General features: G+C 44.3%; 1 protein-coding gene across 7 annotated transcripts in view; it reads left to right on the top strand.

The window, feature by feature from the left end:
- The window catches only part of Tiam1 (TIAM Rac1 associated GEF 1), a 347945-nt gene that overhangs the window by 313123 nt on the left and 7515 nt on the right, over positions 1-27307 (top strand). For 6 of the 7 annotated variants that reach the window (XM_070030552.1, XM_070030549.1, XM_070030551.1 and 3 more), the window contains 10 exons: positions 9459-9638; positions 11177-11245; positions 11546-11671; positions 14439-14547; positions 18872-19051; positions 19158-19276; positions 20753-20861; positions 23999-24057; positions 24743-24845; positions 26491-26578. In XM_070030552.1, the coding sequence (XP_069886653.1) occupies positions 9459-9638; positions 11177-11245; positions 11546-11671; positions 14439-14547; positions 18872-19051; positions 19158-19276; positions 20753-20861; positions 23999-24057; positions 24743-24845; positions 26491-26578 (1142 nt within the window). Of the gene's footprint in view, positions 1-2635; positions 3070-9458; positions 9639-11176; positions 11246-11545; positions 11672-14438; positions 14548-18871; positions 19052-19157; positions 19277-20752; positions 20862-23998; positions 24058-24742; positions 24846-26490; positions 26579-27307 lie in introns of those variants that run through there. The other variant, XM_070030555.1, reaches the window with a different exon arrangement.

Here is a 27307-nt window from a genome sequence, read left to right as displayed (position 1 = left end):
CCCGGCTTGTTTCCACTTTAAATACAATGAGTCCTGAGTCTCTCCAGGCAGCACTCTCATAGAAAGTCTAGCAGAGGAGAGGCAGGAAGAGAGAAGTCCCAGGTTTTGAGGTTCAACTCTGTGTGTCTCCGGCCTCCTGGGCCCTGGAACTTACCTGGGACAGACAGGACCAAAGGTCAGAGCTGTACCCAGAAATTTTCCCTCCAAAATATTTCTTTATTTGAAATATTTTATCTTGCAACCTAAATTCGCTTACTAAAGTAGCTCCTGATGAGAATTAAATATCTCTCTTAGGATATTTGAAAACACAAATTTCACCTTTTACCTGCCATCCTGGCCAGTGGGTCCTACTGTGTAATGTTAATTTAATGTTCTGTATATATTAGATAACCTTTCACTTTACCCAGTATCATCCTCACAATACTGCTGAGAAAGATACTCTGTTTGCCTTGTTTTGTTGAGGATAGTCCTTGAAGAGGGAGGTTAAGGGATTTGCTGAAATTCACCCGCCAGCTCTGTAATGGAAAAAAAAAGGGAGGTAAGTTTGGTTTGGCTCCAGCCTTTGTGTTATTTAGGTCAGTGTTAAAAAACTACCTTCTGAGCCCAGTACTGCGGACCCACGTTTGTAATCCTAGCTACTCAGGAGGCTGAGATCTGGGGATAAAGGTTCAAAGCCAGCCAGGGCAGGAAAGTCTAGGAGACCTTTTTTTCTCCAGTTACCCACCAGAATGCTGGAAGTCGAGTTTTGGCTCAAGTGGTAGAGCACCTGCCTTAAGGGAAGAAACTAAGAGATAGGTCCTGAATTCAAGCCCCGCACTGACACAAAAAAAGAAGAAAACAAAAGTACAACAAAAATACCTTTTGGCAGGAGTGTTAAGGTCTGGTGTTAAGTACCAGGGTTCATAAAAGAAGAAATTAATTTATTAGTAGTTTTAGATACACAGCTATGAACCACTTACATAATTTCCTAATGCTGTGTTTTGTACGTATCTTTTGATTAAGGTTAATTTTTTTTAATTGCATCTCCTGTGTCAATATGCTGAAGTGTAGAAAAATGCTATAGCCTTGTTTAAATGCACTTATATTCATTGGATATATAAATATAACTAGTGAGTAAACAGATACTAGTAGCCCATGTCTCCCCACCTCCAGCTGCGTGGGTAATGCTGTTGATCTTGTGGTTGTTTTATGTTTTGTTTTGGCCATTCATGCTTTATGAAACACAGATTGTAGCTAGAATAAAGACAGTGTGTTGACATTCTATATATATTCTATCCAGTGTTTTTTTTCTTTTTTCTTTTTTTTGCTTATGTGGTGCTGAGGAATCGAACTCAGGGCCTCATGCATGCAAGGCAAGCACTCTACCACTGAGCCACCTTCCCAGCCCCATATCCAGTGTTTTAAATGGAAGTTTTTGGTAGTTACTCAAGAGACTGAGATCTGAGGATCACAGTTTAAAAGCCACCCTGGGCGGACAAATCTGAGATATTCTTATTTCCAATTAAGTAAGTGGTAGAGTACCACCCGTGAGCAAAAAAGCCAGGCGAGAGCTTGAGTTCAAGCCCTAGTAATAAATACAATTTAGATGGTAGTTTTGTGACATTTTGGGAGGTTTGGGGGGGGGGGGCTTGAATTCAGGGCCAGGGTGTTTGGTCTCCGGTAGCATGTTTGCTCAAAGCTAACACACTACCACTTGTGCCACACAGTACCACTTCTAGCTTTTCGCTGGTTAATTGGAGATACTAGTCTCATACACTTTTTTGTTTCCTGAGCTGGCTTCACACCATGACCTCAGATCTCAACCTCCTGAGTAGCTAGGATTACAGGTATGAGCCACTAGTGCTTGGCTCCAGTGTTCTTTTAGGGTGGAGTAAGTGGATAATTATGTTCTTTAGCTCAGAGGGGGTGATATCAGAATGTCATAGCCCAGAGAGCGTGTGTAGGGGGAACTGTCCTGTGGCAGAGCAATCTGGGGGCCTTTCCCTTTCTTCCTCTGATGAGCCTCACTTCCCTCCCCTCCCCCTATGCCAGCTTCTAATTGAAAGCTTACTTGTATAACACAATGCTCATTGGTTTGGGGCTGTGGAATCCTGTGCTTTACATTCCAGGCTCTGGGCAGCTACTGTTCTGCTTTCTGCTTAGCAAATCTATTAGAATTCTTTTAGAATATCTCCATTTAGAATGACCTTTTAATTATGTTTTCCTTTTTAATCCAAATAGGTAGTTTTTGGGTTTTTTTTTGTGGGGGGGAATCATCTCAGAGATGTCTACTTTTAAAAGAACCACACTGTAGTGCAAAGTGTGAACTTGTGCATTTTTTTATTGTGAAAATACCGTACAGAGGGGTTACAATTACATGGGCAAGGTAATGAGTACATTTCTTATCAAGCATTGCAGCCTCCTCCTTTGTTTCCCCTTCCCATCCGAACTTGTACATTCTTAAAGAACACCTTGGTGCTGTGGTGCCTGCACCTCCCTCCTCACCTTTCACCAGGAAGGAGAGCTGCCAAGTTGTCTGAGCTGGGCAGGGGGCGGGTCTGCTATTACTGTGCAGGATGCTGGCCAATCAGCTGAAGCGAGCTGCAGGGCAGAGCGGCTCCAGTGTATCCTGCATCCCAGGAGGTGCTCAGTGCTTTGTTTTCTGGCCTGAGTTGGCTGGGGGCTTCCTGGAACTTTTGTTGTTTAGCCAGGTGAAGTCAAAGCCTTCTTTCTTGTCCACGGTTTTGCTTTTGACAGCCTCCCAGAGGCCTGGACGGGAAGCAGATGCCGCTGTAGTAGGGGTCGCAATTGATCCTTGTCCTGTCCGCATTGACATGTGGCTGCAGACTTAGCAGGGAGCGGGCATGGCGTGTCCTGGGGAGAGGAGGCTCTCTGCCCAGCTGGAAGGGGTTTGGTGTTCCTTGAGCCTTTTGAGAAACTTCTCTTTCTGTGCCGAGCTCAGAAGGTGGTGGAAGTAATTGTCATGAGAATATATTCCTGATGATGTCTGCACTGTGGAAAATAAAGCGCAAGCCCAGGACGGAACACGGGGACAGGTCTGGTGACTCAGTCTACCGTACTTTGCATCTGGTGAGCATGTCTGCTGTGTAGGGTCCCTCTAGACCTGTGGAGGTGCTGGGTGTCAGTGGAATTGTTTCTGATTTCAGGGAAGGGTGATTATCCTCACTCCCTTTCCCTATTATTATTACTATTATTATTTGTTTGTGTGTTGTATATGTGTGTGTTGGTTCTGGGGCTGAATCTCAGGGACTGGGCAGTGCCTCTTAGCTTTTTCTCTCAAGGCTAGCCTTCTACCACTTGAGTTACAGCTTTACTTTCAGCTCTCTTTTGCTGGTTAAATGGAGACGAGAGTCTCATGGACTTTTCTGCTTGAGCTGGCTTCAAATTGTGAGCATCAGATCTCAGCTTCCTGAACTGCTAGAATTACAGGTGTGAGCCACTGGCACCCAGCTTCCTTCCCCATATTTGCTTTTAGGAGCCTTTGCTTGTCACAGAATATGTATTCTAGCACTTTTTTTTCCCTTTTCTTTTGTGTATGTGATGCTGTCAGTCATTGGGTGCAGGTGATTTGGCTTAGAATCTTGCCATTTATTGTTTAATATTTAAATGGCAAAAAGGTGTAGCTTCCCCCCCAAATAAATAATTGTCACTGCAAATCCCCTCTGCCACGTTCTATTGGCTCTTGGAGTTTAAAGTGTGTTGTTTTGCTGGAAGCCGATCCCCACCCTCGAAGCTTTAAGTGATTTTGGCTTTATTTCTGTAGACTTGACTAGAAGGTGAATGTAAAGGCTAGCTCAGGGATGTGTTAACAGTTTAATGTTAGCTGACCTAGGTCTGTAAGTCAGAGCCTATAAGTAAATATTAAGTCTAAAAAGAAAATGTCGTGGGCTGATGGCATGAAATAGTTTAACAAAATCCAATCAAGCTAGGTACTGGTTTTGTGCTAATACAGAATATGTGTCAAATATTGGAGTGAAATTTAATTTTTGAAAATAACGAGTGAGCCTTGATTTGCCAAGTCAGTCTATTCATCCTGGACTTTTCTATTTTGAAGTTTGTTGGAGAGATTTTGATAAAGTGACAAAAAATAACAATAAAAGAGCTACTCCTGTGTATTTGGGGCTCTGAATTTATGAGGACACACATCACTTTGGTTTGTATCTCCCCAAAATAAGCCTACATGAAAGCATAGGATTTGAGGCCACTGTTGGTGCTTTTAAGTCTGTGGGATGTGTTAAATCGGTCAGAGAACCGTTTTGGAACCTAGTTCATCTGAAGCAGACACTGCCTTGGGTGGTTGCATAACAGGAAGGCTTTAACAGCTGGGTGGCTTGTGTTGATAATGTGTCCTTAAAAGTCTGCCCCCTTTCCGTTTTTGTACTTTCTTTTCATCTCCCCCAGGAGGAAAAGGATATTATAAAAGCCCCAGCTTCACACTGGCCGGGGTAAGGTGACCCATTTCCTCTCCATTGTCCTGTCTTCTCTGAAGGTTGGAAAATTGTCTGTCCTGACAGGGCTCTGCTCACCCTCTGAGGGTTTTCAGCTCTTAAGTGTTTGGGAGTGCACTTCGGTCTCCAGGGTGACTGATTGCAGGCCTTCACTGGGGGGAGACTGGTGCTTTTTGCTCTGGAGCACTCCTAGCGATCTTCCTCTTGCCTCGCAGGCTTGGGGCGGACGGAGGAGCTGTCTGCCTGCCTGTAGGGCTCTCCAACCCAGCTTGCCTGGTTGGGCACTTGTGGTAGCAGCGCTTGGGTGGATTTTGACCTACATGAAAACTTGAGCTACGGTGGTGGTGTGGGCAGGTTGGGGGACAGGAGATTTGAAAGCCAAATCATGACATAGAACACCTCTAACTTAGGGCTGCACCAGGGGAGCCCTGCCTTTGTCATTTCACCAACAAGAGATTTGGGGGGGGGTTAATGTTTTAGAATAGGAAAAGTCTTGAATTTATCACATTCTTTTCAGTTCATTCTTTTCCTGCCAAACAGAAGCATAAGAGCTTCATAACTAATCTCCTGCATAGTCTATAACTTGTGAATTCTATGGTATTAGTTTATTCTGTATTCAAATAATACACATTGACAGGAAAGCGATTCTATCCATTTGGACCTGGCTTCTAGGGACACACATGACGGCTCACACCTTGAGCCAGTGAGTTGGGGTGAAATGGCTGCCAATGGGGGGGGCGACCTTGTCCCCTGCCCCCTCAGGAGCCTCTAGCCAAAGCTCGGGGGGGGGGGGGGCTGGGGAATGTGATGCCAGGGAAGATCCCAGGAGTCACAAGTGGCCCCTGGAATGCGAAGGTACAATTGTTCCCCCTTTCTGAGCTTTCTACTTTGTTGCCTAAAATGGTGGATACTTCCAAATCCCACTTATACCCTTTCCCTCTATGCGTGTCTGTCTATGGTCAAGCTTAAGTTATAAGTTAGGAATGATAAAGAGATTAACAACAACGAATGATAAACTAGAACAATGTAATACTGAAGATACATGAGAAAATATAAGAATATAAACTATCATGATAATATCCTATCATAAAAGTTTTTTTTCTAATTTTTATTTTTATGTTTTGTCTGTTGTAAGGTTGAATTCAGGGCCTGGGTGCTGTCCCTCAGATTTTTTACTCAAGGCTAGTTCTCTATCACTTTGAGCCACAGCTCCATTTCTGACTTCTGGAGATAAGAGTCTTCACAGACTCCTTTACACACACACACACACCCCTGGGGTGTCTTTACAGACTCCTTTACACACACACACACACACACACACACACACACACACACACACACCCTGGGGTGGCTTCCAACCTGATCCTTAGATCCAGACTCCTTTACACACACACACACACACACACACACACACACACACACACACCCCTGGGGTGGCTTCCAACCTGATCCTTAGATCCAGACTCCTTTACACACACACACAGGGTGTCTTTACAGACTCCTTCACACACACACACACACACACACACACACACACACACACACACACACACACACACACACACACACACCTGGGGTGGCTTCCAAACTATTCGTCAGATCTTATTCAGCCTCCTGAGCGCGCGCGCGCGCACACACACACACACACACACACACACACACACACACACACACACACACACACACACACACACACACACACACACACACACACACCCCTGGGGTGGCTTCCAACCTGATCCTTAGATCCAGACTCCTTTACACACACACACAGGGTGTCTTTACAGACTCCTTCACACACACACACACACACACACACACAGACACCCTGGGGTGGCTTCCAAACTATTCGTCAGATCTTATTCAGCCTCCTGAGCGCACACATGCACACACACACACCTTACTCAGCCTCCTGAGCGCGCACACACACACACACACTCACACACACACACACACACACACACACACACACACACACACACACACACACACACACCCCTGGGGTGGCTTCCAACCTGATCCTCAGATCTCACTCAGCCTCCTGAGCAGCTGGGATTACAGGCCTGAGCCACCAGTGCCAGACAAAGCATTTTTCTTTGTAGTTGTTGGTTATAGAGCTTCAACTCAAGGCTTGACTGCTATGTCAGAGCTTTTTGCTCAAGGCTAGCACTCTGCCACCTTGAACCACAGCTCTACTTCTAAGCTTTTCTGGTTGTTAATTAAAGTCTCAGACTTTTCTGCCCAGCTGTGTTCGAACTGCAGTCCTCACACCTCAGCCTTCTGAATAGCTAGGATTATAGGGGTGAGCCACCAGTTATTTGTTCAAGGTTGTTACTTGAACCACTTGAGCCACACAGCTCCACCTCCAGCCTCCTGCTCTACTAGTGGCTCTCTGCTGGTTAGTTGGTGGCAAGAGCTCATGGGCTTTCCTGTCTGGGCTCACTTAGAATGATGATCCTCAGATCTCAGCCTTCTAAACAGTTAGGATGGCAGGTATGAACCACTAACACCTGGCTTCCTTTTGAATTTTTATGACAGTGCCCTATGAATGTATGCTACAGATAACACGCATTTAACAAATCCTATGAAAACTAACAAAAAGCTTACAGTTCATTTCTAGAAAAAGAATCCTTGATTACAAAAAACATCCATCTCTTTTAAAACAGCCTTCTTGAGATGAAATTCAGATAGCAAACAGTTGGGGCCATTTGAGTGGGTTTTTCCACAGTCATCTGCAGGAGGAGTTTTGGGGGATGGTTGGTATCTGACACACCTGCATAGAGAATGGGGAATGGAGCCACCGGCAGACAACTGACACTTTCTGGCTGGGTTTTCAATATCAACAACTAAGTCAGAGCCATGGTAAAAGAATTGAAACAACGGCTCTGTGGTTTGGGTCCTAGCTCTGCTCTTTCCTAATTAGTGCATCCTTGCTAAGTTACGACTTTCCCTGACCTGTGCAGTCTTCATGTTTTTTTTTGCATATGCAAATAAGAGAAAGATTCCTTAATGTTAGTTGTTTTCTGTGTTTAAAAATAGCTCCATGGAGTAGTGTCCTTGTAGCCTTCCTGCCCTTCACGCATGCCAGGCTTAACTCTCAGCACTCTGTAGCTGCTATTGTTTCGGAGAGGGGTTTCCTCTCCTTCCTGGATGACAAAGAAATACTTGTTTTTTTTTTTTCAAATTACTATTATTTTTCTGGGAAGAACTGAAGTGTTGAACTCAAGGCCTTGCCCTTGAGTCATACCTCTAGTCCTTTCTGCTTCTAGTATTTTTCAGATAAGATCTTAGTACTTTCTCCCTTGGGGATGTAAGCCAACTTGCTTGGCCATTTTTCTGTTGAGATGCTATCTTGAAAGCTTTGCCTGGCCTATCCTTGAACCTCTATCCTCCTGATCTTTGCCTTTTGAGTAGTAGCTAGGATTACAGGGGTGAGCCTCCTCCCTCATCCTAAGAAGGAATTCTTTATATGCACTAGTATACTAGAAATGTGGCCATTGTGCCTGGCTTGGAATTGGACAATAGAAGAGCAGTCCACGAAGACGACCGTGATCCTTAAGGAGTTCTCCACTATTTTATGTACTTTAAAGAAGTACATTTGCACAAATAGACTAGACTCGGGCTCCAGAATAGCTCTGGAGCAATTCCACAGGGAGCCTTGAACATGCTGGCCCTGGCACGTCCCTCTGCAGAGATTTTTATTTAAATGCTCTGTGCTGTGCACTGGGCACTGGAGGTTTTAAATGCCCCCAGATGGTTCTAGTACACTCCAAGGGAGAGAACCACCCCTTAGTTTAGTCCTAAACTAATTAGATGGCAAACACTTGAGTAAACTTACCAGTCTTCATCTGAATCATCTCTCTTCATCTCCCCCCCCCTTCAGAAAAAATTGGCAGATATGAAAAATTGGGGATCTGAACTTGGGGCCTTGCACTTGCTAAGAGCTCTATCACTTGAGCCACACCTCCAGCTTTATTTTGCTTTTAGATTATTTTTAGACAGGGCTTGTTTTTTGTGTTTTTTTTTTTTTCCTGTCCATAGCTAGCCTGAAGGTGATCCTCTTATCTATTCTTCTTCTTAGACTCTATACAGACATACACAATCAAACCCAGCTTACTCGTTGAGATGGGGTCTCTATAATTTTTTATCCATGCTTGCCTAAAACTGTAATCCTTCCTATCTTTGCCTTCCAAGTAGCTAAGGTTACAGATGTAAGTGACACACTCAACCTGGATCATTTCTCTCACTATCTCTGTCTCTGTCCGTCTGTTTCTGTCTCTGTCTCTGTCCCTCTCTCTCTGTCTCTCTGTCTCTTACATGCACTTGTTTGAAGCCCATTTCTCTCTTCTCAGAGGATTAGGCCTTTTTCCCTTTGTAAAATCTAAAGTTAGAGAAACTTAACAAACAAAACACACCACATTGGATATAGCTGTCCTAAATAATTTTTTTAATGCATATAGGAAGGGGTTATCCTCAGCATTACAAAGTAAGTAGATTGTGCCCTGAACTGGGTCTGATGATGATGAATTCCCTTGTGCCCTGTGTGATACAATTGTGGGTGAAGGCTCTAGGCTTAGGCTTGGAGATGTGGCTTAGGGGTAGAACACTTGCCTGGCATCCTGCAGGCATGGGTTTAACCCTCAGAACTGAAAAAACAAACAACAACCACAAAATCCCATAGGTTGTGCTTGTTTCAGCTTTGACACCACTAGCACATCACATTGAGCAAGTTACGTCACCTCTCTGGCCCTCCTTTGTCCCAACTGTCCAGTGGGAATCACAGTGGCCTTTCCTTCCCAGAGGGGAAGATTAAGAGCATCAGACGTGCAGTGAGCACCCACCTGGTGACCTGGTGTTAACACTTGTTATTCTGTCTGTACTCAGCCTTCTGGTGCGTTCCTGGGCGTGCGGCGATTTGGGAAACACGAGATATAATTCATTTGTGAGTTTATTCACCAGAAAGGTTAATGACGAGGGCTAACTACCTCTGTCTTGCCTCAATCTCCGAAGAGCACGGAGCAGGTGGCCGCGTTTTGCCGCAGTTTGCACGAGATGAGCTCGTCTGACACGAGCCCGTCGCCTCAGGACGCCACGGGGCCTCAGCTGGCCACCATGAGACAACTGTCAGACGCGGACAAGCTGCGGAAGGTCATCTGCGAGCTCCTGGAGACCGAGCGTACCTACGTCAAAGTACGTCCAGGCCCCGCCTCCCTTCCCTGCCCTTCTAGAAAATCCACAGCTTGTGTGTCTTGAGTGTGGCCATGCTGTCTGTGACTGACAAGGCCAGATTGTGGGGATCTGGAATCCTGGGCTCTCCTGTGGAATTGGGCCTTCCGTCTGAATATTGGCTTTCCTTTTGAATTTTAGCCCACTTCCAGCAATTTAGAATCAGATGATGTATGGCAATGAATATGAATATGCAGAAGTGATGATGAATGTAAAGTTATTCTTCTAGCCTTGTTACATATGTATGTTTTTATAGAGCTAATATAAAAATAGAACCGTATACTTTTGTTTGTTTGGGGGTTTTTTTTGGTACCAGTCCTAGAGCTTGAACACAGGGCCTGGGTGCTGTCTTTGGGCTTTTGTGCTCAAGGCTTGTGCTCTATCACCTGAGCCACAGCTTCACTTCTGGCTTTTTGGAGGTTAAGTGGTCTCATGGACTTCAGTCCTCAGATTTCAGCCTTCCGAGTAGCTAGGATTTACAGACCTGAGCCACTGGCGCCTTGCTTAGAGGAGGAATTTTATTGTTTGTTCTTGCTCCTGTTCTAGTTCATAGTTCCCTTGTTTATCCCTTGTCTATGCATATGTCCTTTTTCTTGTAATTCGTTTTAGTGGCTAGCTATATATTCATACTCACTCTCCTCCCCTGCCCCCAGCAGTACTGAAGCTTGAACTCAGAACCTCACCTTCACTTCTGGCTTTTTGCTGTTTAATTGGAGATAGGAATCTCTTTGGGGTTTGTCTTGTCTGGGTTGGCTTAAAATCATGATCCACAGATCTCAGCTTCCAGATGATTATAGACATGAGCCACCAGTGCCTGGTCAGAATCTCATTTAAGTCAAAGACATTATCATGGTCTTCATCTAAGTCTAGGTAGAAAGGTGTCAGTTATCATTTATTCTGGTTTAGTTACATTGTTACCTTCCCTAAGTGGAAGCAGTGTAATCTGGCTTTTGGGTTTTTTTGGGGGAGGTGGGGGTACTGGTCCAGGAGCTTGAATTTAGGGCCTGGGTACTATCTTTTAGCTTTTTTATTCAAGGCTCTAGTACTTGAGCTACAGCTTCACTTCTTACTTTCTGATGGTTAATTGGACATAAGAGTCTCATGGGGTTTTCTGCCTCGGCTGGCTTTGTAACTATGACCCTCAGATCTCAGTCTCCTGAGTAGCTAGGGTTACAGGTGTGAGCCACCAGCACCTAGCATGCAATTTTGTCTAAACTAGCAAATTGTGGCCCTGGAGCTAAATTCAGCCTGCTGTCTGCTTTTGCAAATAAAGTTTTATTGGGATACAGCCCTACTTGTTCCTGATGTCTGGATCCAAAATGACTTCTAGGGATTCCGTGAAGACCACACATAGCATGAAGAACCTAAGGTATTTGCAGAAGAGGTAGATTTATATTTGGATCTTGTTAGCATTGGGGCATGATGTGCTTTTTTCTTCCTCTTTCCTTTAGATTCTTTCCAGACTTTTCGATGTGCTAATGATGTATTCTTTTGTCTTTCAGGACTTAAACTGTCTCATGGAAAGATATCTGAAGCCTCTTCAGAAAGAGACGTTTCTCACCCAAGATGAGGTAAGGGTGCATTTTGTCTTCACTTGATGAGGCTCATACTATAGGTTGACCTGCTGGGAGGAAGGCAGGAATAGGGAATATGTGTAATACTGGAAGCATTTTGAATTTGCCCAGCTGTGATAATGCAAGCCAAGTACTTTCCTGTTAAGCCTTAATATAGTCTTGAAGATCAAGGAGCGGGTAGGAAAACCATTACCCTAGTTCATAAATACTGATAGAAAAATCTTACAGTTGGATGGAAATACTTTCTGCACACTCAATGGCAGATGGAAAGATTTTTTTTTTCTATTCCTCTTTCAGCTCGATGTGCTCTTTGGAAATTTAACAGAAATGGTAGAGTTTCAAGTAGAGTTTCTTAAAACTCTAGAAGATGGAGTGAGACTGGTACCTGATTTGGAAAAGCTTGAGAAAGTGGATCAGTTTAAGGTGAGCTTTGTCCTTGTTGCTTTATCTGGTGGCCAGGGGTGGGGGTGGGGCTGGGGGTGGGGGTGGGGTTGTCCTATAGGTGAAATCCAGCCTCTTGGGGGTGGGGGGAGGGAGGGTCTTATGGACTCTTTGGCAAGTTCTGGTGCTTCCTTGGGTTGTACAGTGAGAGCGCTTTTAATGCCGAGCTCCAGGAACCCAAATATCCTGCTTGTATGGCTAATAAAAGGCTAGGACCTCAGCATGGGCTGAACTGGTTCACCTGCCAGCTTCCACTTTGGAAGATGTGTCAACCTTGACCTTTTGTTGTGTTAATGAGAGGGTCGTTAATGAATTAGCTATGTTCAAATTAAAATACCCCCTCTGGCTTTCCAGTAAACAAATTAATTAATCCTGTTCTGGGAAAGCTTGCTGCATAGAACTGCTTATCATTATTCAGGAGGAAGGCAATCTAGCACACAGCGTCCTTGCTGCCCTAATGAGGATGTATGGAGTGTTAGTGGCCATGCTCACGGCTTGTCCCGGCCTCTGCCCCTGAGATGCTTCCTTCACTGCAGAGAGTTCCCAAGCTGAAATTCCAGCTGGCAAAATCCGTTGGTGCCTGTGTTGGCTTACATCCTACCTTCACATGCTTTTCAAAAACAGATTGACTGAGGTCCAATTGACAAGTAATACACTACACATACTTACAGGATACTGTCTGATCTGTTGTGAAAATACACACACACTCACCATGCAGTGTCACAGTCATCACTCCTAAATGTGTCTTCCGGCCTCTGGTGAGCTCTCCCCTGCTTCCCACTGCATCCCATCCTCAGGCAGCCTGCTTCTGCTTCCTGTGACGTTCCTAAGTTCAGAGACATTTTATCTTGGGAACTGCTATGTATCTGAACCCATGCGGAGCCTCTGAAGAAGGACGCTGGCATGTACACCCCTCGTGTCATTTGCGTGCAGTATTGATCTCAGTATGCCCTGAGATCAGTTTTTCAGACCAGAAGAATAAGCAAATAACTTACTGTTTAACCTGTTCTTACTATATAGTGTTTAGTAAATATGAAGCTAAGCAAAGGAATATCTGTTGTGTGGATACAGGGATAAGGCTTGATCTTCCACAGCTTTTCTTGTTGGAAAGCTTTTATTGTTGACCCTGGCTCAGAGGATAATGAGGCTTTACAGGGTCCTGGGTTCTGTGCTGCTTCTGAGGAGCTGGGTTTGACGGGGGTAGAACATATATAGGAAGGGCGTTTAGGTCTTCGTGTGATCCCAAATTAAACTTTATTTCTTTCAGTCAGAAGGCCATCAGAACTTACTTTACATTATGTATTAGATACAGTGCATGCTTTGGGGGCTGAATTGTGGGGAAACGTGCCTGTGAACCCAACTACTCTAGAGACAGAGCTGGGAGGGCTGGGTCTCAGGCCAGCTGGGCACAAGCACATATGAGAAGCAAAGTAAAGCTTCTAGAAAGGGCGGGGCGAGCCGGGTGCCAGTGGCTCAGGGCAGTAATGACAGTGCCTCTTATTTTCAATAATCTACTAAAAAAATGCCAGAAGTGGTACAGTGGCTCAAGTGGTAGAGCACTAGCCTTGAGCCAAAGAAGCTCAAGAACAATGTCTGGCCCTGAGCTCAAGCCCTAGACTGGCATAAAACAACAACAACAACAACAACAACAAATGAGCGGGGTGTGTGTGTATGTGTGTATGTGTGTGTGTGTGTGTGTGTGTGTGTGTGTGTGAGAGAGAGAGAGAGAGAGAGAGAGAGAGAGAGAGAGAGAGAGAGAGAGAGAGAGAGAGAGAAAGAGAGAAAGAGGAGAGAGAGAGTGGTAAAGCATTTGCCTAGTGAGCACAAGTCTCCGAGTTCAAGTCCATCCTATTTCCACGCATGTGTGTTCGCATGCACACACACACACACACACAAATGTGTGTGCTTGGGAGAGCAGGTTATCACTTAAATTTAAAATCTTAATTCCTTGCTTGGAACCTAACTTTTAAGCCTGAATGAATGAAGCCCGTCTCTGAACAAGACTAGATCAGTGAGTGTGAAGTTCGGGTAATGTTTGTTCTGAGGCTCATTCATTCATATGAAATGTGTGCTAAGAAGTATCCCACATGAGATGTTGTCACATGCTGGCAGAGCAGGCCTTTCCCAGTGTACAGGCCGCTGGGTGTGCAGAGTGAAGAGGTGACACCTAATTTCCCTAGCTGAGTGTGTGTGTGCTGCTTTAGCATCGCTTATATTCTTACCTGCTTCCTGCTAGAGCAGAGAGTAGTTTGTGAGAGGGTGGGGGAAAGACAGGCAAATGTGTTTTCCATTTTGGAGGCATGAGCCATTCCTACCTTTATTTGATTTGTCACTTGTGTCTCTCAGCATAAGCTCATGAGAACACACACACACACACACAAAAACACACACACATACACAAATGTCAATGAGGAAATATATAAATATATATAATTTTATATACATATATATTTTTCTACTCATTGGCATTCAGACATCACATATAGGTCATTCAAACAGACCTGGGAACCCTGAGATATCTCTGTAAATACTGAGAAGACAAAAATCCAACATTTATTGCACACGTTGAGTCCCCTGGGGTTTCTCAGAGTTAATTTTAGGACCTGGGTGAGCAATGAAAGGCTTTAACGAGACTGGATGGCGCTCACTTTGGGGAGCTCAGGCACATGTGAGTTCCCCGCTATGTCCTGCTGATGTGTCGGCATGGGAAGCAAAATGAACGGACTATGCATTGTCTCATTAATTCCAGAAAGTGCTGTTCTCTCTGGGGGGATCCTTTCTGTACTACGCCGACCGCTTCAAGCTCTACAGTGCCTTCTGTGCCAGCCACACGAAAGTCCCCAAGGTTCTGGTGAAAGGTAAGCCCTCTGAGGACTGGGGGTGGAGGGGCTGTCACGTGTTGGCTCACGTTTGTGTGGCTCACTGGGGTTGGTGCCTTTGAGACTGAATTCTAAGAATCATTGATTGCCAAGTAGACTTTCCCATAAACCACACACAGGTACTGAGAAAGCAAATATGTTCATATCACAAATGATTCATTCCATCTGTTTTCTTTGTAATGAGAGTTTGGACTCAGCCATTTGGGATAGGAATAGATGGAGCATCTTGTGGTTATGTAAAATCCTAGAGAGTTTAAAAATCCCTGCAGAGACCCGATTTTCCTTCCTTTCTATTAATAGCACCATACTTCTTATACCTGTTTGTGGAATTTCTTCTTTCCTTTGCCTATTTTTGTCCCTGGCTGTTTGATAATAGCTCCTGATATCACTACTCAAGTTATTTCAGTTACTCATGAAAATTGCTCTGGTTACAGTTATTTTTTTTCCAGAACAGATTTTTGTATCAGCAAGCTGATTTTCCTTTTCTCCCTTCCCATTTTAGTCCTATCATGGAGCTATATCCTCAGTCCAGATATTCCCTCCCTCCCTCCCTCCCTCCCTCCCTCCCTCCCTCCCTCCCTCCCTCCCTCCCTTCCTTCCTTCCTTCCTTCCATCTTTATGCCAGCACTGGGGCTTGAACTTGGGGCCTTGCACTCTTACTTAGCTTTTTCACCCAAGGATAACACTTTACTACCTTAGCCACACCTCTACTTCTACCTTTTCATTAATTAACGGGAGATACGAGTCTCATAGACATTTCTGCTCAGATTGGCTTAGAACCACCATCCTCAGTTCTCATCCGCGTCCCCTCCCCCCCAGTAGCTAGGGTAACAGGGATGAGCTACCAGCACATGACCCAGATACCTTTCTTAAGGGTTCTCTAGTAGTTGTGTTTCCATAGTGCAGTGTGTGGCGTTTGGTGATGGGTAAAAAGTTGATGTCATAGAAATAAATGGTTAGCAGAGGCTAACCATAATAGGACTGGGAGTGGGGGCATTAGATGGTGGTTAACAAGTAGAATGCAGTTTCATAGGAACGTGTCTTATATCTGTAGTCCTAACTACTCAAGAGGTAGTGATTGGGAGTATTGAAATTCAAGGTCATTTCAGCAAATAAGTCAGACGTGAAGAGGTGTGCCTTGTGATCCCGTGTGTAGCTGGATCATGATATAAGCTGCCTGTGGACAAAAATGTGAGATTCTATCTTTAAAAAAAAAAAAAAAAAACCTAAGCACAGTGTCACTGGCTCACACTTGTAATCCTAGCTACTCAGGAGGCTGAGATCTAGAGGGCTGAGGTTCAAAGCCAGCTCTGGCGGTCAGGTTCACTGAGCCAGCAGAAGGAACAGCTGCAGGCGTGACTCAAGCAGTAGGGGACCAACAAGCACAAGGTGCTGAATTCCAAGCTTAGACGGCCAAAAAAAATTTAAAAAACAAACAAACAATAATCTAAAAGCAAAAAGGCCTGGTTCAGGTGGCAGCCTAACACATCCAAAGTTCTAAGCTCAAACTCCAGCACCCCCTCTGTATATCTAATACAGATATTCATATACTGTATGTACTACCATTTGGTACATATATATTCCAGTGTGGCTGCCCTGCAGACGCCTGCTGATCAAAGCCCTGGGCATGTGAATAATTTTCATGCAGTGTTCTGGTTGCTACCAAAGAGAACTGGGTTGGCATTATGGGAAATATGAGCAGAGTGGTAATCTGGATGATGAAAGATCCTCCTCCAGGTACTGACAGACACAGTGATAGTGCTAGTCTACAGAAAAGAGTTCTAGAAATCTCCTTGTTCTGCTATCTGGTCTACATGTCACATTCATCATATGGGTTCTCTGTGTGTGTGCTTTTCTTATAAAACCTTTATTGATTGCTAATTGCTAGCCAATTATTAAAGTAACCATTTTCGAGTACGTGGCTCTATAATGAAATTATATACCCATTATATTCCTTCGAGCAATTAGTACTTTTTTCATCACTCAGATGAAATTCTCCCCCCATGGATTCTTCTTAATACAATAACATTATCTTTTGCACCTGAAAAACATTATACTGCCATCAAAAACTATCTGCTAAAACAGCAGGCACCACCTACTTTTTTTCTGACTTCCAAATGACCCAAGAGAAGGAAGAGACAGAAAGAACCAGGGATGCTTTTGTGGCTCATGGAGCCCAATAGCAAACATCTCATGGGTCAGAGAGCCACGCCCACACTTTGGACTTGAGAATAGTGGGCTGCACGTCAGGAGCTGGGGTTCCTGGCCCTCATCCCGATAGGGTCTAAGACTTGGGATGCCACATTGTGAGCCCTAGTTTCTCCACACTTCGGCGCTGGGTCTGTCCCAGCTTCCCTGGCTCATAGGCTCTTGGCTGTGGTTCACTCATTCCCAGTGATTTCTTTGAAAGGAGAAGAAATGATGGCTGAGCCCAAGAAGTCTGATTCCTCCTAATAGAACAACAGAGATGGACAATAATGGCTATGTGAGGTCTTTCCTCACAGTTGCTGTTTTACTTAACTATAAAGACAGAGGATGAACATGACAATTTCACAATGAGCTTTTTCAATGTTCGATGTTAGCATGTACTTCTAGTTGCTGGGACTGGAGATAGATGTTATATCTATATACACGTATGAGTCATGTATGCGAATGATACATATGTATGTAAATATGTGCCCACTAGGTTTTAAAAGGTGATTATGTACTCACTTGAGAGCTGCTTGAGTTCCCTGACATACCCGATGCTGTCACACAAGTAGTGAGTCCCCGGGGTGCTGTATCTGATTTCCAGAGGATAATGGGAGGTCTGAGTGTGAAGGATGATGAGTGTTCAGATGATGGTTGGGTTAGTTTGCTGATTTATCATAAAGAACTCAGGAAGAACCAGGTGGAAGAGATGCAGCAAGAGAAGGTGGAAGGGGCTTGAAGCCTTGCGAGTCTGGCCCATCCCTCTCTCACCGCTGACATGAACTACCAGGGACAGTGGAAGGCCCTGAGTTCAAGCCCCAGTATCGGGAAGGAAGGAAGGAAGGAAGGAAGAAAGAAAGGAAGGAAGGAAGGAAGGAAGGAAGGAAGGAAGGAAGGAAGGAAGCAAGCAAAACTGTTAAGTCACTTGCACGTATTGTCCTTCCCTCTTCCAACATTACCTTGTTACCTGGACAGCATTCGCCATTTTCCTAATCACCTGCTACAGGGGCCCCCTGCTTGTTGGAGCCCTGCAGCTCTCCAGAGCTTGGGACAGAGATGAGAATGAGCTGGAGAGGAAGGTGCTGTCTTAGACCCCCACCTAGGATGCCAACAGCGGGAGCAGAATCCACATTGAACAGATCACTACTGAGCTCCACCCTCACCCCACTTAAGCTGGACTCTGTGGTGCTGCTGCCTTTTCTTTTCCTTCCCTCCCTCCCTCCCTCCCTCCCTCCCTCCCTCCCTCCCTCCCTCCCTTCCTCCCTTCCTCCCTTCCTTCCTTCCTTCCTTCCTTCCTTCCTTCCTTCCTTCCTTCCTTCCTTCCTTCCTTCCTTCCTTCCTTCCTTCCTATTCTCCCTATCCTCCCTATCTTCCCTCCTTCCCTCCCTCCCTTTTGTCAGTACTGTGCTTTGAATTCAAGGCATTGTGCTCTTGCTTGTCTTTTTTACCCAAGGCTGGTGTCCTACCACTTGAGCCCCTGCTCTACTTCTGGCATTTTGCTGGTTAAGTGGATATAAGAGCACCTTGGACTTTTCTGCCTCTTAGATCCTTAGATCTCAGCGTCCTGGGTAGCTGAGATTACAGGTGTGAGCCACCAGCAAGGGGACTGGTTTCCCTGAGTGTTTTGTTTTGTATTGTTTTTTCTTGTTATAGAAGAGGTTCTGCCCACAGTGGTATGCATAAAAGCTTAGAAAGGCAGGGTAAGAGAATTTAAGATGAAGTTTTGGGATTCTTTAGGACTGTAGTTGATTCCTCACAGGTCCCAGGAAGAGGGGGCACGTGCCATGCAGGGCTGTGTGGGGAAGGTCTGGAAGCAGAGGGGCAGGAATCTTCACTGTGGTGTCTGTGGGGAGGAAGAGATCAGGGTGGGAAGCAGCTTTAGCAGTTCTAGCTTGAGTTATTTAGTGCACTGGGTTATGTATCCTTGGCCTGGGCTGAGGCTGGGGATACAGTGGCCCCGAGTGTCAGCGCCTCCTAGTGGAGACATCTGTATATAGGGACAGTGAGTCACTTGAGGGCAAGTCCTTTGCTGCTATTAGGAGGACCAGTAAGGGTCCAAATGTCAAAGCATCAGAATCAGCCTGACCGGAACCTGTGTCTCCAATCCTTCCAGCCAAAACCGACACAGCCTTCAAGGCATTCTTGGATGCTCAGAATCCAAGACAGCAGCACTCGTCCACCCTGGAGTCTTACCTCATCAAGCCCATCCAGCGCATCCTCAAGTACCCGCTTCTGCTCAAGGAGCTCTTCGCGCTGACAGACGCGGAGAGCGAGGAGCACTATCACCTGGATGGTGAGTGTGCCCCGTCATGGGATGGTCTGTGTCCCAAGCCCCCCAGTACTCCATCCTGGGAGGGTCTGTGCAAAGCCTCTTCATCTCACCAGCCATGTCCTTCTAGTGGCCATCAAGACGATGAACAAGGTTGCCAGTCATATCAATGAGATGCAGAAAATTCATGAAGAATTCGGGGCTGTGTTTGACCAGTTGATTGCCGAGCAGACTGGTGAGAAGAAAGAGGTGAGGAGCCCTTCCTTCCTTCTTCTCAGGGTACCCCAGTAACGCTGGGGTTTGCGAGTTGTCTTTAAATGAGGCGATAGTTGCAAGGCCAGTAGTTACATTGCTGTTTTTGTGGGTGTTACCAAGGTTACAACATGAATTTTCTTTTCAAGTGCTGGGGATTGAGTTCAGAACCTTGTGCTTACTGTGGTAGTGCTCTACAACTTGTTGAGTCACACATCCAGCCCTTTTTTTGCTTTAGTTTTTTTCTTTAAAAAAAAAATAGGGTCTTATGCTCTTGTTTAGACTGGCTTGACTATGATCTTCCTACCTCCTCTCCCAAGTAGCTGGGATTACAGGTATGTACCAGCTTCTCTTTTCACTAGCTTTTTGCCTGGGCTGGCCTCTAACTATGATCTAGCTGAGGTTGTAGACATGAGCCATCACACCCAGCCTTGGGTGGAATTCATATAAGAAACATGTTTCCGATGCTCAGCTTTTCATCTTTGAGACCTCTGGGATATTATTCTAATATCTGAATAAGAGGCTGGGGCTACTGGCTCATTCCTATAATTCCAGGTACTTAGGCAAAGATGACGTGGTTCAAGGCCAGTCCAGACAAAGGTTTGCAAGACCCTATCTCAGGGAACTTCTTATCTGTCAAACATCATTTGGATATTTATAACATAATTCATGAACCATATAAATTACCAATATGGGCAGATGGTCCCTGGGAAACTGACAAGAGTATTTGTCTGTTTTGTTACATATGAAATGGTTTAGAGGTCTTGGACTGAACATTCCCCACCTCTACCCCTGTCTCAACCAGTAAAGCTGGTGTGATAGTCTGTACCCACCATCCCAACTATGAGGGAAACATAAATAGGAGGATCACAGTAAAAGCCAATACAGTCAAAAAGCAAAAGCCTACCTGAAACATAACTAGAAAGGGCTAGAGGCAGGCTTCAGTGGTAGAACACCTGTCTAGCAAATACAAGGCCTTGAATTCCAATGCCAGAATCACAATCATAGTCACCACAATAATAATAACAACAATAACAAGAACAGCAATTTGTTTTGAATGACTACAAAATTTTTTCAGTGACAGACCCGATTTTCTTTCTCTACTCAAAGATTTACTTAGAAGAAATAGTGACAGGAAGGCTGAGGAAGGCTGAAAAGTGAACAATGGAAACATTGAGAAGTCACTTTCCTTACATGAAAACAAAGTGCTACTAACACTGAGTGGAGTCAGAGGAGTGTGGGAGGGAATGGGAGCCATTGAGATCTGGGTCCCCAACGCCCAATGGAATATGATCGTCCATCTTGCTTCCCACATTCAAATGGAGAAGGAGGAGACGAGCTTGGGGCTGGGGGGCACTTAGGAAAGATAGGGGAGCCAAAATGGACACTGGCTTGCCACAGTTTAAGACTCCATGAAAACTTGAATTGGGATTATTCCACCCAGTAAGTTTTGCACTGTCTCTGACTCGGCAGGTCGCAGATCTGAGCATGGGAGACCTGCTTTTACACACCACGGTCATCTGGCTAAACCCACCTGCCTCGCTGGGGAAGTGGAAAAAGGAACCAGATCTGGCAGCCTTTGGTATGTATTAGAAGAGGGCTTTGAAGGAAAGGGAAACAGCTGTCTTTCTTTCTAGAAGAATATGTCTTTTTCAAGACATAATTTGTTCAAATGAAGCTAATATTTGCTGGATTGGTTTTCCTGCACAATATGAAATTAAACTTCTTCTAGTTAATGCATGCACTGTCCGAGGCCACCCGGCTGCTATGACTAAATCTATCCCAGATATAAACACACAGGCAGGTAAAGAATTGTTTTAAATCCATTTTTAAGATTTGGGCCATGTATAATAACACATGAATAATAAACAAAGGAAAAGTGAAATTTAAAAAAAATCAAGAGGAAACTGACTCTGTTTCTAAAACTCCAAATCTTACGTTTTGACTCCATTCGGACTGCCTTGCTGTATACAGTACCAGGATTTAGGAAGCTGGTTATCAGAAGTCTTGTGGCTCCAGGAGCCTCGATCTGATGCACTGCTGCTGAGGTAGATGTGTGTGGACACAATTGGGGACACAATAGGGTTCCGTTGTATTCACTTCTGGGAGCTGTGCCCGTACCAGGAGAACATGGCTGCTATTGGCAGTGTGCGAACGTGTCATGTGGATGTCAGTGCTGTTCCTGAGCGCAAAAGTCATCCGGCTACACTGTTGTTTTATCCTGGGGAAAAACAAAACAACAAGCTGTTGTGTTTTCCTGACCTCCGCAGGAGTAGCTTGTCTGACTGTTACCGTTGTCTCTCCTGCGTTCTTCCTCTGGGTCTGGGGAGAGGGGAGGGGCTGGCTGCTTTCTTCTACTCCCTGATGTGAGCAAAGAATTCTCAAACGGTAATATTTTGCTTACAGTGTCTAATACAAAGATTGCTTGGGCTTCCGACTTAGATTCACTTAGGGTTCGTTGAGAAGTTAGTGATGTCCCTGCTGTATCAAAAGCCACTGTGACTTTTAATGATATTTCAATGAGACTAACTTAAAAGAGTATAGATGTAAGCTTCATGCCTACCACCTTAGCTACTCCAGAAGCTGAGATCTGAGAATCAAAGGTCAGTTAACCCAGGCAGGATAGTCTTATCTCCAAAAAGCTCAAAGTAGAGGTGTGGCTCAAATGGTAGGGTGCCAGCATTGAGCAAGAAAGCTAAGGGACATTGTCCAGGTCCTGAGTTCAAGCCTAGTATTGGTACGCACATGTACACACACACACACACACACACACACGCACGCACGCACGCACGCACACACACACACGCACGCACACACACACACACGCACTGGATGCTTTAAGAATTTGGTGGCCTTGCCAGGTACATGTTTTGGGAGGACAAGAGGACTTGCCACCTCTTCACCACCACCTTGTGTCATAGATTCAGACTTCTTGGGTGGTCTTGTCTCTTCTTGGGCTGTCTGTGCTCCTTACTGCTTTTTTAATTTAATTTAATTTTATTGTCAAAATGATGTACAGAGGGGTTACACTTACATACATAAGGTAGTGAGTACATTTCTTATCAAGCATTGTTATCCGCTCCCTCATTTTCCTTTCCCCCACTACCCCCCCACCCAAAGTTGTGAAGTTCATTTCGAACATACTGTCTTGTGAGTATCGCTGTTGCATTGGTTCACCTTTGTCCTACCATTTCATGTTCCCCTTCCCTTACCTAATTCAGATAAACGCATATACAATACCCAGGGTACCAAAATCAAATATAGTGACAACAGGGAATAAACCATAGGGGGGAAAAGAACGAAAAAAATAAATAACTTCACATAGTACATTAAAAACAACAATAAAGAAAAACCTTGTTTCCAGATCCTGGAGTTCATTTCTCTTAGCATCATCTTATATGGTCATATGTACATATATTGAGCTGTTGCCTTATTATCACTAGGACTGCACTGGACAGTGGGGTCACCAGTACACAAAAAGAATTTTCTTTAGGTCAAAAAACAAATTATATCTCTCCAATTATGAGTAGGTGTGTGTGTGTGTGTGTGTGAGAGAGAGAGAGAGAGAGAGAGAGAGAGAGACAGACAGACAGACAGACAGAAAGGCAAACAGAGAGTTCAGTTTTTCAGTGTGCATAAATGAAGATCACCCAGGCCCAGAGAGGTTGCATGCTTTCTGTCTTGTATGCAAAAATGTATACAAATACATTGATTGAAATATGGTAGATTTAAGGGAGAACTCAAATAGTGTAATTCCTTAGAAAGCAAAGTCAAGTTCAACAAAATAAAATCCCAGGAAGCCCAGGTACCTGAAAGGGATGGGGTGGGGTCCAAGGGAGAGGGACAGACTTATGAAGAAGAGAAGGGAACGGAGAATGCAGTCGACACTTCAATGTACATCAACAAAATTAAGAGTGAGGGAAGGCCATGGTATAACCCCTGTTTTCACTGTTTTGATTCCCGTGCCCTGCATCTTCTATATACATTTTTCTAATTTGGGGAGGAGAAGGGAAAAAACAAAATGCTTAAATAAGGATACAGGTTGACCCATTGTAACAATGAGATGTACAAGACACTATGTTGAAAATGAACTTTACAACTTCAGGTGGGGGAGGGGGAGGGAAGAGATGGTAGGGGAAAAACAAAGGAGGGGGTAACTCGTTACCTTACTCATGTAACTGTACCCCCTCTGTACAGTATCTTTACAAGAAAAAATATTATTAAAAAAAGAGTGAGGGAAGGGTTGGGTGGGGAGGGACAGGTGAGAATATTGAAAGGGCTGTCTGTTCAAGATGCATTGTATTCATAGACGCTTAGACTTAGACAGCTACTTAAAGATAATAAATAAAACATAGATGCTATTCCTTAATGGATGCAATGAATATCGGTTTTTGTTGGACATGTATAGCTTAAATTTTAACCTTGGGATAATATAGCTAAAATGGGGTATTTTACCTGAGCATTTTGAAAAGGGAGTTATTTCTGCTTGCTTATTTTGCATGGGAAACCTTTTTCCCAGCAGGCGTTTGATCTTCACAGTTGTAAGTGAGAGAAAGGGGTGCTGGGGTCAGTCACCGAGATTGCCTGATCTTTCTCAGTGCTATTACCACACGTGATCGTCACTGTGCGGGGAATGCCATAGAGTTCACGCCCTAACTGCCTTTGTTTTCTTTCTTTCTTTCTTTCTTTCTTTCTTTTTTTTTTTTTTTTGGTTTCCAGTGTTCAAAACAGCTGTGGTCCTCGTGTATAAAGATGGCTCCAAACAGAAGAAGAAACTTGTAAGACTTGGCAGTGTGAAATTCTCTCTGTGTACTCTATCTGCTTCTCACTTACATTCTGCCCCTTTGTTGAGAAAAGCCTTTATGGGTTTTTTTTTTTTTTTTTTTTGGCTGGTTGTGGGGTTGAACTCAGGGCCTGGGCACCATTCCTGAGCTCTTTTGCTAAAGGCTAATCTTCTATCACTTAGACCCATAACACCTCTTCTTGTTTTCTGGTAGCTAATTGGAGATAAGAGTCTCTCACTTTTCTGCCTGAGTTGACTTTGAACCACAATCCTCAGATCTCAGTCCTCTGAGTACCTAGGATTACAGGCATGAGCTACTGGCTCACAACTATGATTTCTTTTGTACATATATCCATCCTGCTTTGCAGCAGGCTCCTGGGTAGTGAGTGAATAGCTATTGTGCACCTTCCCCCATGGCCCAGAACCTTCCTGTTTTCCCATACACTGTTCCCTTGTCCATCTTTTGAAATCCTTTTTCTCTTCCTGCTGCCTCTCTTTGACTTGTCATTTGTTGTCTGCACATACTCAGCATATTTATTTACTGTGTAGTTTCTCAATTCCTGCCCCATGAACTAAAGAACACAGGAAGGTGACATTGCTTTGGGCATGTGCAGGACTTACTGAGGGGAGAGAGTCTCCTACTGGAGCCCGTTCTTACACTGCTGGCTCCTCCCCCGCAGGTGGGCTCTCACAGGCTGTCAATCTACGAGGAGTGGGACCCCTTCCGGTTTCGGCACATGATCCCCACTGAAGCCTTGCAGGTTCGAGCCTTGGCAAGTGCAGGTAAATGCTGGCACATACTGGGTTCCTGTTTCTTATATGTGTATGTATTCGTTTTTGTATCCACACTCTTGGTCTAACTATCCAACCTTTTCTTTGTATTGGGACTTGGGCACTAGCCCTGAGCTTTTTTCGTTCAAGGCTGGTACTCTACCACTTGAGCCACAGCTCCACTCACTTCAGGCTTTTTGGTGTATAATTACAGATAAGACTTTTCTTCTTATACTAGCTTCCAACTGCAATTCTCAGATTTCTGAGGGGCTAGGATTACAGGCATGAGCCTCCCATGCCTGGCTTTTTTGTTGTTGTTGTTGTTGTTTACATTTAAATCCTATATTTATGGAAACAAAATTAATTTCTTGGGACATTGTAAATGAAATGTCTGCCTCTGAAGTAGTATGATACTGAAAGCCCAAAGAATGACTGATACAAGTCCAGCTTGATGGGAAAATTAGTTTACTAGGGATTTCTCAGAATGATGGATGACCACAAATGGTCACCCATGTCACCAGCACCTCCTGCTTAGCATGCTCCCATTTTATATGGCTCTGAGTCTGCAGCAGAACTTAAAGGGCTTAGAGTGCCCCCTAGTAGTAAAGCAGCAGAGCTGACGGTAGGCTCAAGTTAAACCCTTGGAGAGCCACGCGTTCATGCCCACATTTGCTGTCATCCAGGATTCTACTGTTCTCATCGAACACCAGCCATGGTAAGGAGAGTTCTGCTCTGTGCTGGTCTAGCATCAGGACAGCTAAGGGGCGGCTTGCTGCAGGATGGAGTTACTCCACTAGGATTCAGAGGACTGGTCTCACTACAGCTTCATCTCTTTTCCCTGAATCTTTTCATTACCTCTTATGTGCTAGGCCATTTATTAAATAGTGAATGAATGGACTAAATGAGTGAATGAATTAAATGAATGGATGCATGTATTGTCCTAATAACAGTTCCAAGTTATTCTAGTCATCCTCTATTTGTATGTATGTGTATTCTGCATATGTTTATGTATACATGTATGTATGTATGTGTAATAGATGACACTCTGTTTAGAGATATATGTATATACACACACATACAAACACATGTGCCACATTATACATGTATATGTCATACACATGTACCCATAGATATATACGTATGCAATATTATATCTGTTACATGGAATACACACATACATTAGTATGTATGAATATGAAATATATGAGATATATTATGTGTTATACACATAAACACATACACATGTATACAATATTATATAGATATTTTAACTAATAACATCTGAGTAGCAATGCACCTTGTACTTTCATCATGAACACTCTCCAAACAGACCCCTGTTTTCACAGCATGCACTGGAGTGTCTTAGTGCTGTTTAATCCCACTGTTCCAAAGAAAGAACAAATCGTTGAATTGTAATAGCTGACAGGCTGCACAGCTGAAAGTGGCTTCCTCAGTCAGTTTGAGTGATTGAAGGGCCGTTAGACAAGGGCCTGTTAGTGTTTTTTTCTTAGCACACCCTAAGCCCTTAGTGAAGTGTCTTCCGTCTTGTGCGACTGCAGTATTTCATCATAGACCAAGAATGAGAAAAATGACTTTGTGAAAATGTAAGCCGTGCAGTGCAATGTATCCTGACGTGTTCTTGTTTTACCATATCTAGACGCAGAGGCGAATGCCGTGTGTGAAATTGTCCATGTGAAGTCGGAATCAGAGGGGAGGCCCGAGCGGGTCTTCCACCTTTGCTGCAGGTGAGCCTGGCCCTGCACAGTTGAGGCCCTGCCCAGTACACCTGAGAAGTTAGTATGTACTACACAGCAGCATGGATGCATGGTACTAGTTGTACTAGAATACAGACAGTAACCCGGCTAATGGAAAATCTTTCTACAAGGAAATAGACTATTGAAACATATTGAACATACCAGGAGGGCTTTCTTCTCATATTTACCTACAACACGATTATCTCAGTGTTTTGGTGTTTGGGTTCATTGTTTACACAGCTCTAAACTGCAGCGGAATCAGAGTCTGCTGGGAGGGAGGAAATGTGAGAAGGTATTACAGGAGTTCTTCATCCTGTGGAGACATGGTTCTTCAACATAGGGAGGCTGGCTTCTGTGGATCACCTGTAGTTCTTGGGTGGATGTTTAACTTCAACTCTGGCCTTCCACTTAGTAATTCTTATTTTTCTTCTTTCTCTTCCTCCTCACCTTCTTCTTTCCTCAACCCTCTTTCTGTCATTGATCCTTCTGTAGTATCAAGATGGATGGTGCCAACAAATGATGTTCTGTTTGGTTTTGAATATAATCCACATGTAATTGTGCTTCATTTAATCATAAGCACTCAGTGATTTATTCTACCAATCTAGTACTGTAGTATTCTAGGATGTTATGGGTTGCCTACAAACACAAGAGAATCAATATTTTTGAGGCATTAGTGATGTCTTAGAATACTATTGCTAGTAGAGTAAAAAGGGACATTTC

Source organism: Dipodomys merriami, unplaced genomic scaffold (assembly GCF_024711535.1).
Source record: "Dipodomys merriami isolate MVZ:Mamm:240054 unplaced genomic scaffold, mDipMer1.0.p SCAF_2, whole genome shotgun sequence".
Lineage (NCBI taxonomy): Eukaryota > Metazoa > Chordata > Mammalia > Rodentia > Heteromyidae > Dipodomys > Dipodomys merriami.
The sequence above is the reverse complement of the archived record's forward strand: the minus strand, read 5'-3'. Positions and strand labels throughout refer to the sequence as shown.